The sequence below is a fragment of the Delphinapterus leucas genome, chromosome 11, assembly GCF_059928025.1.
Source record: "Delphinapterus leucas isolate spDelLeu-1000000601 "Yukka" chromosome 11, BTC_Dleu_Yukka2, whole genome shotgun sequence".
Classification (NCBI taxonomy): Eukaryota; Metazoa; Chordata; class Mammalia; order Artiodactyla; family Monodontidae; genus Delphinapterus; species Delphinapterus leucas.
This window is the reverse complement of record NC_143139.1, coordinates 83,071,053-83,087,221: the sequence shown is the minus strand read 5'-3', so window position 1 is coordinate 83,087,221 and position 16,169 is coordinate 83,071,053. Positions and strand designations below refer to the sequence as shown.

General features: G+C 34.8%; 1 protein-coding gene across 1 annotated transcript in view; it reads left to right on the top strand.

Moving 5' to 3' along the window:
• Positions 1-16,169, top strand: part of WASHC3 (WASH complex subunit 3) — a 53,126-nt gene that overhangs the window by 16,648 nt on the left and 20,309 nt on the right. Inside the window, exon 5 of the mRNA XM_022599992.3 lies at positions 1,139-1,249. Within this exon, the coding sequence (XP_022455700.3) occupies positions 1,139-1,249 (111 nt within the window). The remainder of the gene's footprint in view (positions 1-1,138; positions 1,250-16,169) is intronic.

Sequence of the window (16,169 nt, the reverse complement as noted above, 5' to 3'; positions counted from 1 at the left end):
TTTTACAGATGAATGTGTATATATACATATATATACACACACATACACACGTGCGTGCACACTTTTGTATACTTGACACTGTCATATAACAGGAGTAACCTAAAGAATTTTTGGATGTTTTATTTGCTTCAGCATTTAAAAGAGATTTAATTTATATTTGAATTATCTGAGGAAAAACCTTAACATATAATTCATATTCTAAAAACTATGAATACTTAAAGTTTTTTTGATTTATTTACATTTCAGCATAGATAGGTAGACATAAAATTGATTTTATTCAGTTAAGGAACTTACTCTTAATGCTAACATACAGATAGTGAGTCAGAATTCACTAACTAGACTTACTCTAAATGTTTAGGTTGATAGAAAAATCAAGAACTGTATATAGACAGTCATAGCTTTGCACTAAAGTGAAGATAGGGTTCCAATATGGACAAGTTTCAGTTAACATTGTACCACGCAAAGTTGAGAACTGCCTATATGATAAAAACATTTTTGTCCATAAAGACCATTCCCCAGTATTCTTCATTATAAGTAGTAGTTTTTATAATGTTAATAATTTCATCAGTAGCTGAAATATATAAAAACATAATTTTGTCTGAGAAATGGGTTTCTCTTCCACAAGTTCTCCAGGCATTGCCTTTAAAGATGTTAGAATAGCCATATCCACTTAGAACAAGATTATTCAATGAATGAGGAATATAACTGTGTAGACGGTATAGATACCCAGAAAATCAATTTTCTGTCTGCTACAGTTGAACAATTGACAAATCAAATAGCTTTATTAGCTTTATTAAAAGTTGTATTAAAATAATAGGTCCATCAATAATTCATGTTTTTTATCAGCACTTGGGACAAGTAAAGCAGAATTCTAATTTTTTAATGCCATGAATGTATTTACATCTTTACAGAACAATATAGTGTTGATATTAAGTGTAACTTCCTCTGAAATCATATTTAAGTATTTGTAAATATTTGGAAACATATATCCCATAATTAAATTATTGGTAAATTTAGAAATATGATTTTTTTCTGATATTGATTGCTTTAGAATTATAAAAAGAAACATCCCTTTTAAGTAACATGACGGACCCCTTTTGTGAATTGTCTAAAGTTTTATATGCAATACTCTCTACAGCCGAACAGTTTACAAGACTCTGGACCACAGGAAAGTGAAGTAACACCAGAAAATATCTTAACTGTAGCCAAGGATCCAAGATATGCCAGATATCTCAAAATGGTTCAAGTGGTAAGCTAATTTGGTCTGTCTTCTCTGTCTAGCAGCCTCCTCTGAAATTCTTAACCCTGGAGGTTTCATTGTTATTTTTTCAATCTGAGAAAACTGCTAAACCGAGTGACCAAGTTTTCTACTCTCTTACTTCTTTTCTGTGTTTAATGAATGCCCTGATAAAGAGTAAGCAGAAGTCGAATCTTTCTAATTAAAACTGACCTCACACTTCAAATTAACATAGTTTAGTATAGATTTATGTAAATTTTTTGCTTTACGTAATCTTTGCAAATCTTGGATGTATCAGATAGAGGAATGAAAGTGGACTATTCACTTAGTAAATCGTATGGCTTTAGCTTAATTTCCTGTATGCTAACACAAATGGTTTTTTGTGTATTTTTATTCTGAATTTCACCTGTCAATAGTTTCGTTCATAGAAAAGAGCATAAGTCACTTGGCCATGTAAGGTAATGCTTTTAATATTATGACTTGAGAATGTGTATTTTTTCTAAGAAATCATTACATGGTATGCAAAAAAGTACAACACAATATTTGCTCTTCTATAACAACAGAAGTTCATTTCATTCCTGTAGAAAGTCCTATTACAGTAGTTGAAGGAACTAGCTGTCCATTTTTCAGTTGATCAGAAAATTAATGCTTCTGTAAAATTCTGTTATCAGGCAAAAGAAGGACTGATATTAAAGAACAGTTTTGCTGTTCTTGGCATTATTTATCACCAAAATAATTTAAAAACTAAGGCTGTCTGACAACCAGAAAGAATAGATTGGCTTATTTAGAAGCTACATTGGTGACAATGGGGAGAAGAAAATACATTCACTTTCTCTAGCTGTCAGAAGTAGCTGTGTCACTTTCAAAATTCTTAATTGACAGTCAAAGCTCTGGACTTTAGGCTTTGGGGAAAAAAACAGACTTTGGGTTGAAAATATAAATTTTTTAAACTAATAAAAATAAAATAGAGCTAGTTTGAGTGTGAATCATGATAAATGAATTTTTAAAACTAAAACCCAGGAAAGCTTAAGCTAAGCTTAAAATATGGACTGTTAAAAAATATGTCTTTGACACTTTCAAACAAAAGATGAAAAGTTTCAGAGTAACTCTGAAAGGCTTTTTATTTAGTCTCTTCTTGCCTATATAAAAGGAAATGGGAAAATCTACTTGATATCTATGACTGCCTTGAAATATTTGATAGGAGACCACATCTTAGGATAATTGTTATATTCTTAATACATTGCCTCTGACTTTACAAGAATTTGAAAAATCCTCATTTTTCTTTTCAGTATTAATCCACTGTCCTTTTATTCCACAAATATTAAACACTTACCCTAGGTACCATATTAGGTATTGTCTAGATTTATTTAGCCAACTGGTTCACAGACACCACTTGACATTTTTATTTTCGTTATTAATTACTTAGACAAATTTCATTGCTTTTCAGAATTTCATATATAATATATATCATATGTTTGCATGTATATATGTAAATGATTCTTTACATATTTATTCTTCTAATCATGTAGCTTACCATCTCACTAGGAATAAAAGCCAAAGTCCTTCAGAGGCCCGTGAGATGCTATACAATTTAGTTCCCTAATTACCTTTCTAATCTCATATCTTCACTCACTCTGCTCCAGCTCTACTGTCCTCCTTGATGTTCCTTGAATAAATATATGGACAGTCGCGTGTCTCGGGGCCTTTGCATCAGTTCTCTCTGCCTGAAACACTTTTCCCAAATATCTTTATGGTTTGCTCCCTCTCTTCCTTCAAATATTTGCAGAAATATTACCTTCTTTCTAGTCCCATTCCTTTTATTCCTTCCCTACTATATTTTTCTTCATATAACCATCTAATTATATGCAAAACACTACATATATTACATACATTGTTTGTGTCTCTACTGCTCCTAGAATATACACCTTTTTGTTTACTGCCCTATTCCCAGTTCCTAGAACCATACCTGGCACATAGTATTTACCTATGAATGAAAATGATGGTATTTTTCTCTATACTGTTTTAACTTTTGATAGGTTTTGGTGATAGATTTCTTTTTTACACTAGCTCAGTGGTTTTTAGAGTAAAAAAGTTGTTCAAGATATAGGTTTCTAGTTCCCACCCTACTAAATGAGAATCTTTGCAGTTGGGCCTCAGAGCCAGAGCATACGTGCTTTGAGAAATGCTCTTCTGATTAAGAACTGTTTAAAAATATTTTACACTTTTTTTTTTTTAATAAATTTATTTATTTAATTTACTTTTGGCTGCGTTGGGTCTCCATTGCTGTGCGCAGATTTTCTCTAGTTGTGGCGAGCAGGGGCTACTCTTCATTGCGGTGCGCGGGCTTCTCATTGCAGTGGCTTCTCTTGTTGCGAAGCACAGGCTCTAGGCATGTGGGCTTCGGTAGTTGTGGCACGTGAGCTCAATAGTTGTGGCTCGCGGGCTCTAGAGTGCAGGCTCAGTAGTTGTGGTGCACGGACTTAGTTGCTCCGTGGCATGTGAGATCTTCCCAGACCAGGGCTCGAACCCATGTCCCCTGCATTGGCAAGCAGATTCTTAACCACTGCATCACCAGGAAAGCCCTTTTACACTGTTTTATAACACCAAATAATTTTTATCTCAAAACATTTAAAAAGTTGTTAGTTTTATTTCTTATATTTTAAACTATCTAATTCTATAGCAGTATCTGGCACTTAGCTTTAGCCCATCCTTTTTGCTTGGTGTCACCATGAGCAGGGGTTTAATTTTTTCTGCCTCAGACTTTTTTGTTTTTAGCCCAGTTTCCTTGATTTTAGTTCTTTGCCTCTCTTCTGCCTTTGGTATGGGTGTTTCTAATTCCTGAACATTTCCAGTGTTCTGGAAGTGCTGCTTCTTTGTGGTATCCTTCTCTTCAGGCACATGGACTTGGCCTTCCTTTGCTATGCTAAGTCATCATTCTTTTATCTGCTTTTAATTCCATGTATTGTGGTTTGTGTATGCCTCTTAGTCATTAAAATTGGAGTTCGTGTTATTTCTTTTTGCCTTATTGTTTGGGGGTAATAATTTTCAAGAAGAAAGCAGGGACCAACATCTTTGCTTTGAAATTATAAGTTCATCCAAGTTAAATTTAATTTTATTGTTTTTAGTTCATCGTGCCAACCTGTATTCCAGAATCTTATTACCCAACTTTTGTTTCCTACTGCTCCCTGTCCTACATTTCATTCTTCAAACAAAACCACAAAACTTTCTCAATATAAGCTCCATGCTTTCCCACCTCTGAATCTAGATCCCCCTTCTCTTGACCGCTACATGTCCAAATTCTACTCATCTGACATGTTCCTATGAACACTTTCACTAAATTATCCCAGATTCTGAACCCACCAACACATAAAGCCAGAAGTGATATCTCCCTTCATCTGTCTGTCCAACCACTTTATCTGTATTTTTTCTCCCTTCATATCTTGTTCTTTGATAATTTTAAAATATTTTTATCTACTTGTGTTGAAAAGGAAATGAGTGGAAGAACTATATCTTGATCGATCTTTGTATTCACTTTAACACCTTACCTAAAAAGGTGCTCAATCAATATTTGTTTTTTTATTGGTGGTTTTTTGTTTGTTTGTTTGTTTTTTGGTTGTTTGAGGGTTTTTTGGCCGAGCTGTACGGCATGCAGGGATCTTACTTCCCTGACCAGGGATCAAACCGGTGCCCACTGCACTGGACTGCCAGGGAAGTCCCAATATTTGTTGAATGTACTATTTTATCCTGCATATTATAACTCTCTTTCTCAACTTTGTGTCCTCCAGAAATGTACAAATGTGCTCCTGTTTCTTCAAGTTACCGATTTAAAATATTTTGGAGAACCAAACCAAGAATAGACCAAGTAGAGGTCTCCCTCAGGGTTGATGTGAACCTGCCAATCTTTATTCTTTCGATGATAGTTATTAAGCCATCTATAAATCCACTGTCTGTCCTGTTTCCTAAGAATATCATGAGTGACTGTCAAAATATCCAACCAGAGCTGTAGCAACATGTTTGACAATGCCCAGGATTGTCTTTCATTGGCATAGTCACTACTAGACTTCCTATCACTTCTGCATCATCATTCAGTTCTGGCTTTTTTTTTTAATTTAAGTATGAAATCGTTAAATCAGTTCCCCTCATTGCTTCCTCTATTTGTTGGAGGATGAAATTTTCAACAGGGTAACTTAGGAATTTATCAGATGCTCTGATTTGAACAAAATTAAGCTGCCAATACAGGTAAAGAGCTAATGTCTCCACCCATCATTGTGGTATCTTATCCTTGTGCTTGTTTGCAACATGTTTTAGGAAAACTTGACCTAAATTCTCCATCTGTTCAGGTGGCCAAATAGTATGTTCCTTCTGTTAGTACAACTATTGCCTTCTTTTAACCTCATTTAGGGATTCCTTTATCCCTTGTTCAAGAATTTCCATATACATGTGTATGTATTGGTTTAAAGGTATCTTCCGCCTTCCATTATAAAACATTGTAAGATACTCCTTTCAAATGCCAGTTCCCATTCATGGATTCCTAAGTGTTAATCCCTGAGATTTACTTATGTTGAAATTTCAGGTTTGCTATATACAGATAGACACACACACACTTTTTTTTAAGCTATTGGATTTTTTTTTCTATTTGTTTATATCTCTTCTTTTAATCGGTACCTGATAGTTCTTTTACTCTGCTTTTCTCCCCTGTGGTGTTATTATTGTTCATAGTCTTACAGTTTTAATTGAGGAATTTTTTTATCCTTTGATTTCAGTTTAAAGCCCCTTGATCATACCTATGGGTCTTGCTAAGCGTAAAATTTTGGTTCTTCTGAACTACTTAACACTTTTCCAGGAGTATAATCATTCTAGTGTCATAAGTCATCACCTAAAATATTGATTCAGCAGCATCTGCATAGCTAGTTGTGTTTCCTGTATCTGTATTTTTACAAAACTATAATTTTAAAGAACAAAGTACGATACTACCCTGCTTTAGAAAATGCCTCACAGAAGTAGAGTCATTAGAGACCCACTGAAATCTGTATTATTGAATCTTCCAGTTTCCATCATTGACATGGGAAGAATCTAGATAGTTTTGTATCTCTATACTCCAGGATAGTAAAATGCATTCCTTTTTTTTTGTGTTAGTCTTTTATGCTGTTTATTCTTCCAAGGTGATTCAGTTCCTTGAGAGTGACTGAGAACAAACAGGGTTCAGAGGGATATAGGTAGAAAGAAAAACAAATTTGATGTAAGAGCCTAACCCCAGCTAATTCTAGAGGGTAGCTTTATTAGAAATTGCCTTATCAATACTAGAAAGTGTTTCACTTTCCCAAAAAGATTGTAGATTTTCATTAAAATGCCCAATTTTTCTTAACCTTAGAGTTACCTTAACCTTAGACTAAGGTTTCTCTTGCTTACCCACCACTAAAAATTTAGTTTTAGTTATTAACGTGGAGAAAGACCATATCAGCATAATTCATCAAATGAGTTCTGTTTTGTCTATTGGTATGATCTCAAGTAGTTTATGACCCACCATACCATTACTATGGATGCATGTTATCAAAGCTGAATTTTAGAAGCCTACATTCTGGAATTTAGGGAATTGTTTGTATCAACAAAAGGAAAGATAGCATGGTCTCCAGAAAACCTGTCTTTCTGAAAAAATCACTATATACCAACAATATAAAAATCTACTCCTAAGATTCCCCCAAATAACCATTCTGTACCCAAAAGGGAATTAACAGTGCCACAAATTCTCTCCGCTACTAAGGACAGTGATAGGATTTCTTTCATTTTTAATTGCCTTTATATTTTTGTCATTTAAAAATATGAGTTGCTGCTCCATAAGCAGTCTTTCTTATACCTGTAATTCCACATATGCTTAGTTTCTCATCTTTTTCCAAAATATAATATTCTTCCACTCAGCATCTTAATACTTACTAAGTCCTCAACCCTCTTGTAATCTTTTCTCTTCCTTCCTTCCTGAATTGTTATTTAGAACTATGTCATTCTCTCTCATAAGACAGTGAGTGTGTTTCTCAAGCACTTTCAGCTTCTCCACTTGTATAAAAGTTTGAATTTGCTGACTACCCATGTAGTGAACACTCACTTCAGATAGGAAGACATAGAAAGTCCTGTAACTTACAAACCCTGATGTTTTAAAAAAAAACAAAAAAACTCGGGCTTTCTGGGTATCAGGATGAACTACAGTCTTTTTTGGCTTTCTTTGTAAGATGCCCTGAAAACTTCCTCTTCCTGGGTCCTAGATATCTCCTGGAATGTATTGCTTTTATATTTGCTTTTCCTCACTTGTCACATACCTGTAAATCTACTTTAGAGACTAGGTAATTAAAACTGCTTAATATAAACTCCTTTAAACAGAAGCCAACAAAATCTTTCAAATGTCACAAGTACCAATGCACAGAGAAATAAGCTGTGCCCTTCTTTTTGGTCTCTGTACCTTTTTCTGTCACCCCTGGATTACTACCTTCTGTGAGGTACAAAATGATTACAGTTCCAGGAAGTAGTTACCTATGAGACAATTTGAATGCCTCAGGGTACACACCAAGATCTTTACTTCATACTTCTGGGATGCAACATGCTATATAGTTTCTTAGCTTTGTCATGCAATCCTGTGTGACCATATTCAGACCATATTGGCTCTTAAGGTCTCAGTCCCCTCAAACATAAAATGATATCTAAAGTTCTTTACATTTATGATCCATTAATTGATCTCCAAATTTGGATCTCATTATTAATGAATGTTCCTGGAACACCTGCTGGCATTTACTGGGTTTTTTTTTTCCTTTTAAAGCAAGTTTTACAGAAGATTTTTCAGTGAGTAATAATGTTGTGTTCCAAATATGGCAGGTAATTGATTCTGATTTAATGTTTGTTGTCATAATAGTGCAGCACAAGTCTTTACTAAATTATATATTGCGTTTATAACTTAACTGGAATTGTGTGCGTAGATCACTTTTCCAACAATTCTCCCCTTTTTACTGGCAGAGCTTGGTGAATCCTTTGCCAGTAATAAATTGTGCATTGGGAAAATTCGACTTCCCCATTAAGAAGCTAATGACTTGTATTTTTTGAAACCATATTTGCCAAAACAGTCTCTTTGGACACTTAATTTTTTTTAAAAGCTCTATTTTCTTTGGCTGGCTTAAAATGTGAATTGAATAATCTTGGTTCTGGTGGTTCTGATGCATCTGTTGCCAGCAATGGATGTTGGCCTGGGGAAATGTGAGTTCCATTACCTAAGGAAAGAATCTTCAACTATTATTAAAGATGTTCATCAAGAAATTATATACCTTGGACCTGGGGAAACTAATCAAGTATGAAGTAGAGTACTCTTTAGATAAGGTATAGTTTTTTAAGAGTAATTAAAGGCTTTAAAACCTTGTTTGGGACATGACCCACATGTGACTTCCCATGGTCTAGAGAGTTCCAGGGTAGGTTCCTCATCAGTGATTGGCAGTATAGTCAAAAGGAGGAGCTACTGGTTCATATATAGTCAGAGCTATGGAAAACACTGGTGCAGATTTAGTTTAACAATTATATGCTATTTTTAATTTTAATTTTTAATTCTGTAGGTATTTTAATATGTGTTTTGTTTATAATAGCTGAAGTTTACTAACCAGTATCAAGGTCAGTATTTTTTGATTACATAAAGGTTTGGGGACAGACAATTTCCTCTGGTATTTTAGCATCACACTGTTCATTGAAGGTAAAAGCTAGCATGTACAATGATTGATTTCCCACACATACGAATGTAGATAAAGAAAAGATACAGGCGAACATATGTCTGCTTAATTAGTTGTATAATTTAGCCAGCTTTGAAAATTGAAAAGGGAAAATACTTTATCCTTCTCACTTCCATTTCCATTTGACTATAAAAGAGAGAAGCAAAGCTTAGCAGAATGGTAAACTGCATGAGTAGTAACTTTGAGTTGGCATAAGTGGAGCTCAAGTGACCACAGTTATCCTGCTTCCTCTACATTCTATCTTGCATCAAATGCAAGAAGGATTGGATAGAGATTTTCTGCCCTAAGGCAGAAAACAGTGACAGTTAGCTGCCAATTGAGAGCCCCTGAGGTAACAGCCTATGCTTTGCCATAGCCTGAGTATCTGGAAAACCTAGAAACGGGTACTTTTTGTTGTATCTTTGGCAAAAAACAAACAAACAAAAAACAAAACAAAAACTACCCAAGTTACTTATTCTCTGCTAAAGTCAGTGAACTAACCTCTAAGGAAACCATGTGTAAAGAATTATTATGCCAGTTTTCCAGATTATGATTTTTCAGTGTTATGGCTTCCTTTTGAATCCTTCCGAGGTTCCCTTGAAATTGAAAGTTAGGGAGGCCAGAACCAGTCATACCATGTACACATTTAAGGTTAAGAAGTATTGCTTTATGACGTACTTACCCTTTTGTTTATTCCTTATTTTATTTTTCTCAAATATTTTTGTTAGAGAACAGTAAACAATAATATTGCTAAATTCAGGTTTTAAATTTCTTGCTTTCCTGGTGTATTTGTTTTCCTGATTTCTTGTTTTCCTTAGAACACTGAAGGGAAAACACATAGTGGGCAGACCCTACAAAGTTAGATGGTTGTCAGTATCCATTTGGTAATATTATATGCACCTGTCTTGATGCTTATCTGTTCCTCACATTTTCTTCACTAATACCACTTTTGCCATAATCATACAGCTCAGAATATTTTAATGCTTGCATATTTTCCATTATAGCTATCCTTGTGTGGCATTCAATTGCCATGAAAGTAATTTTTTTTGTTTCTTTGCACCTCTTTTTTTTTTTTGGCTGCGTCGGGTCTTTGTTGCGGCGCATGGGCTCTTTGTTGCAGCGTGCAGGCTTCCCTCTAGTTGTGGTGCACGGGCTGTAGAGCACACGGGCTCAGTAGTTGTGGCATACGGGCCGCATGTGGCATGTGGGATCTTGGTTACCCGACCAGGGATCAAACCTGCGTCCCCTGCATTGGAAAGCGGATTCTTAACCACTGGACCGTAAGGGAAGTCCTGCCATGCAAGTACTGATTTGAATAATTTGTTTATAGGAACTAGTTGTTTAACCATAACTGTTTTTATTTGTGGTGCTTATAACCTCTGGAAAATATATACATATTTTGGACTGTGAACTTCAGGAGGGTTTAGAATTCTCAGTCATATTTGATGAATGGTCATACATCAACAAGCCAGTGTACACAGATGCCAGTCTCTCTTAGAGTTGTAGGGGGATATTTGGTTGCTGTATGAATTCTTTGATATTTAGTAATCTATCAGATCATTTAAATTAATTTAAATAAAACAATTTAAAGGAGGAGTAAGTGCAACATAAGAGAATTTGGGCACAAAATAATCTTCTTTTAAAAATAATTCATAAGGTAATAAATTTAGGATGCTAAATTTGTCAAATCAGTTTTTCTTAAAACTGTGTATGAAGAGATTATATTTCTTTAGGAATTTATTCTCCATATCATATTTTTGAATCATCAGTATCATATATAAAGTAATTTAGATAATGTGTGGGACAGTTTAACTGAAACAGCCCTTTCAAGCTGAAACATTTAATTATTTATTTCAGTTTATTTATTTTGCTAAGTGCCAAAAAAATTTACTTCATCTGCCTTAAATTCATTATAACATCATAACTCTATGCACTTCTCCCCACAAAAGCAAGAAAAAGGAGTAGAAGTAAGCAATCAGATACAGGGGAGAGAACTTTTAGAGGGTAAGCTTAAGGTAGTTTTGAATTTAATAGGAATTTCATTTAAATGATACATAAAATGGGAACCAATAAAGACCAGGGGATTTAGCAGAAAAATATTTTTATATTTTGACTTCATATCTTTCATTCCAACTAATTTAAACAACTCCTTAACTCTTATGATAGAAGTTGTGACAAAAGGAACAGTACATCGCTATTAAAAGTTTATAAGGAAGCTTTTGAAGATTGCTAACAATGACAGTTTTTATACTTGCTGAAATGTGCAGTATAGTTCTTTTACTCTGAAACCGACTATAAAATTTTAGTTACCCAACTTTGATTTTTCAGTGCCCTTCTATTTTTTTTTCCTACTGACCACCTTTGCCAGAAATAAGGGCCCTCACATAAAAGTTTTACAGATTGGTGAGGAGGAATAATAGTAATGTAAATTAAGTAGTTACTTCATTAGATTTACTCTTTTTAGAAATATTGTGATTCTCACCTTAACTATAAATTAGTCTGTCTAAGATTGTGTAAATTAATGGGAGAAAAAGTAAAGACCAGAGAAGCAAATGAGCTATAGTAAGGAAGTGGGCTCACCTCAGGTGGGAGAGAAGTGTCTTAGAGGTTTTAAAGACCATCAACTTGAGGAAGACATTTTAGCACCATATTCTGACAAGGATCTCAGTGAAAGCATTCGTAATGGGGTGGAGGCATGGTACAGAAGATAATTTGTTTTGAATGGATCACAACATCATTTGTAAGTTAATCTTTTGGTAAGTATTATTTTACAGTTTGGAGAAAATGCTAATATGTTAACTGTATGTTTAAAAAAAAAGTATATTTCAAAATATTGAATTTTATTGGGAGAAAATGAATGAAAATTATCTATTCCTCTACCGGAGGATATCTACATCTTTTGTATTTATCTTAATACTGCAATTTAAAAAAAAACTCCAGACATAAATATATCTTACCAAAGTTTTTCATAATGTACGGCAGCATCCTAACTTTTCTTGTTCTTTTCCTAGCCCAAGTTCACAAATGACTTTTATTCAGTTTATTGGTTAGACCATGTGCTGATGACCCATTGATTCATTGCCCTTCATTGTGGTTCTGAATCCACATGTAATGCCCAGTCTTGGTCATCTCTCTTTGAGTAGGTCCCTATGGATCCCTAAGAGCATTTAATGAAAGACTCATAACACACCAGTTCAGACACATTACCACTGTCAGAAAACTACTTCAAAAGTGAATATTCTGTGGTCTTGATCAGTAGAATCATCCTTATAGTTAAATACTAAGAATTCTATTATGTATAGCTTTTATTACCATATTTGCAGATATTTCATTAAGTCCTCTTTAATAGACACATATAATAATAATGTTTTCAAAACTGAACAAGATTCCATCTGAATTTATTATATTGATACTTTTAATTTAAGTAGCAAATTCCAAAATGATTTGCTATAGAAATTCTTTTAAAGTTTTTATTGCTGGAAAGTAAAAGTATAATTAAATTTAGAAAATTCTGTTAATACATATTTCAGAGAACAAATATCATTTGAGTGAAATGAGGGAAAGCAAAGCTGTAGTGTAACTGACATGTTTATAATGGAGTTCTAGCATTAATTAACCTATCATAGCAAGACTTTAAATTGTAGATATTATCTTTGCTTTATAATGAAGGGAGGAAAATGGGTCTTCCACAGCACCAAATTACTGTGAAATTAACAAATATTTGAGTAGCTACAAAGAAAACACCATGCACTTTTTTGGTCATTACACCTAATATTTATCATGTTAAAGTAATATCCAGGGGAAAAATGAACACATGGGGAAATTGATACAGCTGTATTTTGAATTGTCTCATGACAATAGATCCCTCACGTTTTGAAATAATTTCTTTAAGGGTTTTTCTTGATAAGCATTTAGGTTAACTTTAGTTCCCATTTCTAAAAGGCACAGATGGACTGCTAACATGTATTTATTTTATGAATAAAGTAATAGTAACTGCCTGGGCCCTGACCATCATGGCCAGTGTCATTTTTGTCCATTTTATCATGTGATTTGTTCTTACATCTTTAAAGATATCTGATGGGCAGTCAGTGAGGAATACTTTCTCACTGGGATACTAATCTCTTGAGATAATCATTGAAAAAGGAATAATTTACTGTTAGCGCCATAGAAACCACTGTATATAGTGCTAGTCAAGATTTGTGAGCTTCTTTTTTGCCCACATATTTAGGTTCAAATTAATGACCTTGGTGGCAACAGTATCTGATATTGTAATATCAGAGTATAGCATTTTCTAAATCTGTACAAGTCATTAGAAATAAAGCTTCCCTCTTTTTTAGGTAGCCATCGTCCACTTTACAGTGATTAAGAGGTTTATTTAAATTAATTTTGTATCCCTTCATGGAAAGCTTCCAGAAGGAGATAATTGAACATGTGATTGTTTTTGTTATGATTGTTCAGTAAACATTTATTATCTATTATATAGATTATTTCACCTGAAGATTTTATTCTAAATATAACACCTTACTAATATGATTCATAAAATGCCATATAGGTATTTTAAATATAGCACTGTTGAAAATCAGAAGGCAAAGAAATGGTTGAGTCCATTTCACTAAGTTAAAATTTAAACGAAGCCTGATTGGAGGACTGGCTGCTTTTTTCCAGCCCAGAACATCTTTTCAATTCCTACTCATTCTTTCTTCCTTCAAATAAAAAAAGTACTATCCACCTACCAACTCAATAGATCTTTTCTTTATTGTTTACCTAAGTAGGGAAAAAAACTTCGTATTTTCCATCTTTCATAACTGTATTGTGATTCAGGCTCATAAACTGAGAGGAAAAAACTTGAACATATAAGGAGTATTATTTTTTTAACATCTTTATTGGAGTATAATTGCTTTACAATGGTGTGTTAGTTTCTGCTTTATAACAGAGTGAATCAGCTGTATGTGTACATATGTCCCCATGTCCCCTCCCTCTTGCGCCTCCCTCCCACCCTCCCTATCCCACCCCTCTAGGTGGTCACAAAGCCCAGAGCTGATCTCCCTGTGCTATGTGACTGCTTCCCACTAGCTATCTGTTTTACTTTGGTAGCATATATATGTCCATGCCACTCTCTCACTTCGTCCCAGCTTACCCTTCCCCCTCCCCATGTCCTCAAGTCCATTCTCTACATCTGCGTCTTTATTCCTGTCCTGCCCCTAGGTTCTTCAGAACCTTTTTTTTGTTTTTAGATTCCATATATATGTGTTAGCATACGGTATTTGTTTTTCTCTTTCTGACTTACTTCACTCTGTATGACAGACTCTAGGTCCATCCACCTCACTACAAATAATTCAATTTCGTTTCTTTTTTCTTTAATAAATTTATTATTTTTATTTTTATTTTTGGCTATGTTGGGTCTTCGTTGCTGTGCATGGGCTTTCTCTAGTTGCCGTGAGCAGGGGCTACTCTTCATTGTGGTGCGCGTGCTTCTCATCGTGGTGGCTTCTCGTTGTGGAGCACGGGCTCTAGGTGCGTGGGCTTCAGTAGTTGTGGCACACAGGCTCAGTAGTTGTGGCTCGCAGGCTCTAGAGCTCAGGCTCAGTAGTGGCACACGGGCTTAGTTGCTCCGTGGCATGTGGGATCTTCCTGGACCAGGGCTCGAACCCGTGTCCCCTGCATTGGCAGGCGGATTGTTAACCACTGCGCCACCAGGGAATCCCTTGTTTCTTTTTATGGCTGAGTAATATTCCATTGTATATATGTGCCACATCTTTTTTTTTTTTAACGTCTTTATTGGAGTATAATTGCTTTACCATGGCGTGTTAGTTTCTGCTATATAACAAAGTGAATCAGCTATACGTATACATATATCCCCATATCTCTTCCCTCTTGCATCTCCCTCCCTCCCACCCTCCCTATCCCACCCCTCTAGGTGGTCACAAAGCACCGAGCTGATCTCCCTGTGCTATGCAGCTGCTTCCCACTAGCTATCGGTTTTACATTTGGTAATGTATATGTATCCATGCCACTCTCTCACTTTGTCCCAGCTTACCCTTCCCCCTCCTCGTGTCCTCAAGTCCATTCTCTAGTAGGTCTGCATCTTTATTCCCATCCTGCCCCTAGGTTCTTCAGAGCCTTTTTTTTTTTTTTTTAGATTCCATACATATGTGTTAAGATATGGTATTTGTTTTTCTCTTTCTGACTTACTTCACCTCACTGCAAGTAACTCAATTTTGTTTCCTTTTAAGGCTGAGTAATATTCCATTGTATATATGTGCCACATCTTCTTTATCCATTCATCTGTCAATGGACACTTAGGTTGCTTCCATGTCCTGGCTATTGTAGGTAGAGCTGCAGTGAACATTGCGGTACATGACTCTTTTTGAATTATGGTTTTCTCAGGGTACATGCCCAGTAGTGGGATTGCTGGGTTGTATGGTAGTTCTATTTTTAGTTTTTTAAGGAACCTCCGGAGTATTATTATTTTTAAAAAGGGAAGTCATTTCTATTAGATTGAGTAAGAGGGTTTTTTTCCCCTTCTAATCTAAAACTTTAGGAGAATTTCAACATGATTTATAAAGGAATTTAGTATCTTGGCTTTCATTAACATAATAACAAATAAATGTAAATATTGGCAGTCCTATAAGCCTCCAACAGTTTTTGTGATATAAGAAAGTAGTGTTTAACTATTAGTGTTGCCGTCGTAATTTCTTTAGTGTGGCTTCTTTACACACTTTCTCCAGTGACGCAAATACAGACATGATTTTTTGGAACATCAGACTTATGGCTGCCTTCTCTCTTCTTCATTACTTATGTTGGACAAACTGCCATTATCACTTGCCAAAAATAATCCCACAGTTCAGTAGACTTCAGTTTTGAGGTCTCTCATGTCCTCCTTAGACCACCAGTAGCTTTGTCTCTTGGAGATCAGAAATTGGACACTTCTTTTTGATGTTTAACAAACCAGACTCCGTTTCTTAACCTCTAAGGAAGAATATAGCAAAACAACAAATTTTCTAAGCAACATCTCTGGAAACATAGCAGCAAATCTCTTTGGAATGTGTCCTTTGGAACATAGGCCAAATTATTTTTGTATCGAGCTTTTAATCAGATTTGTATTAAGGTGATGATAATAGTAAAGTCTTTAATAGGGTAAGATATTATAGTTATATGTATTTTCCTTTATCTATATTCATATACAGAAATGACTA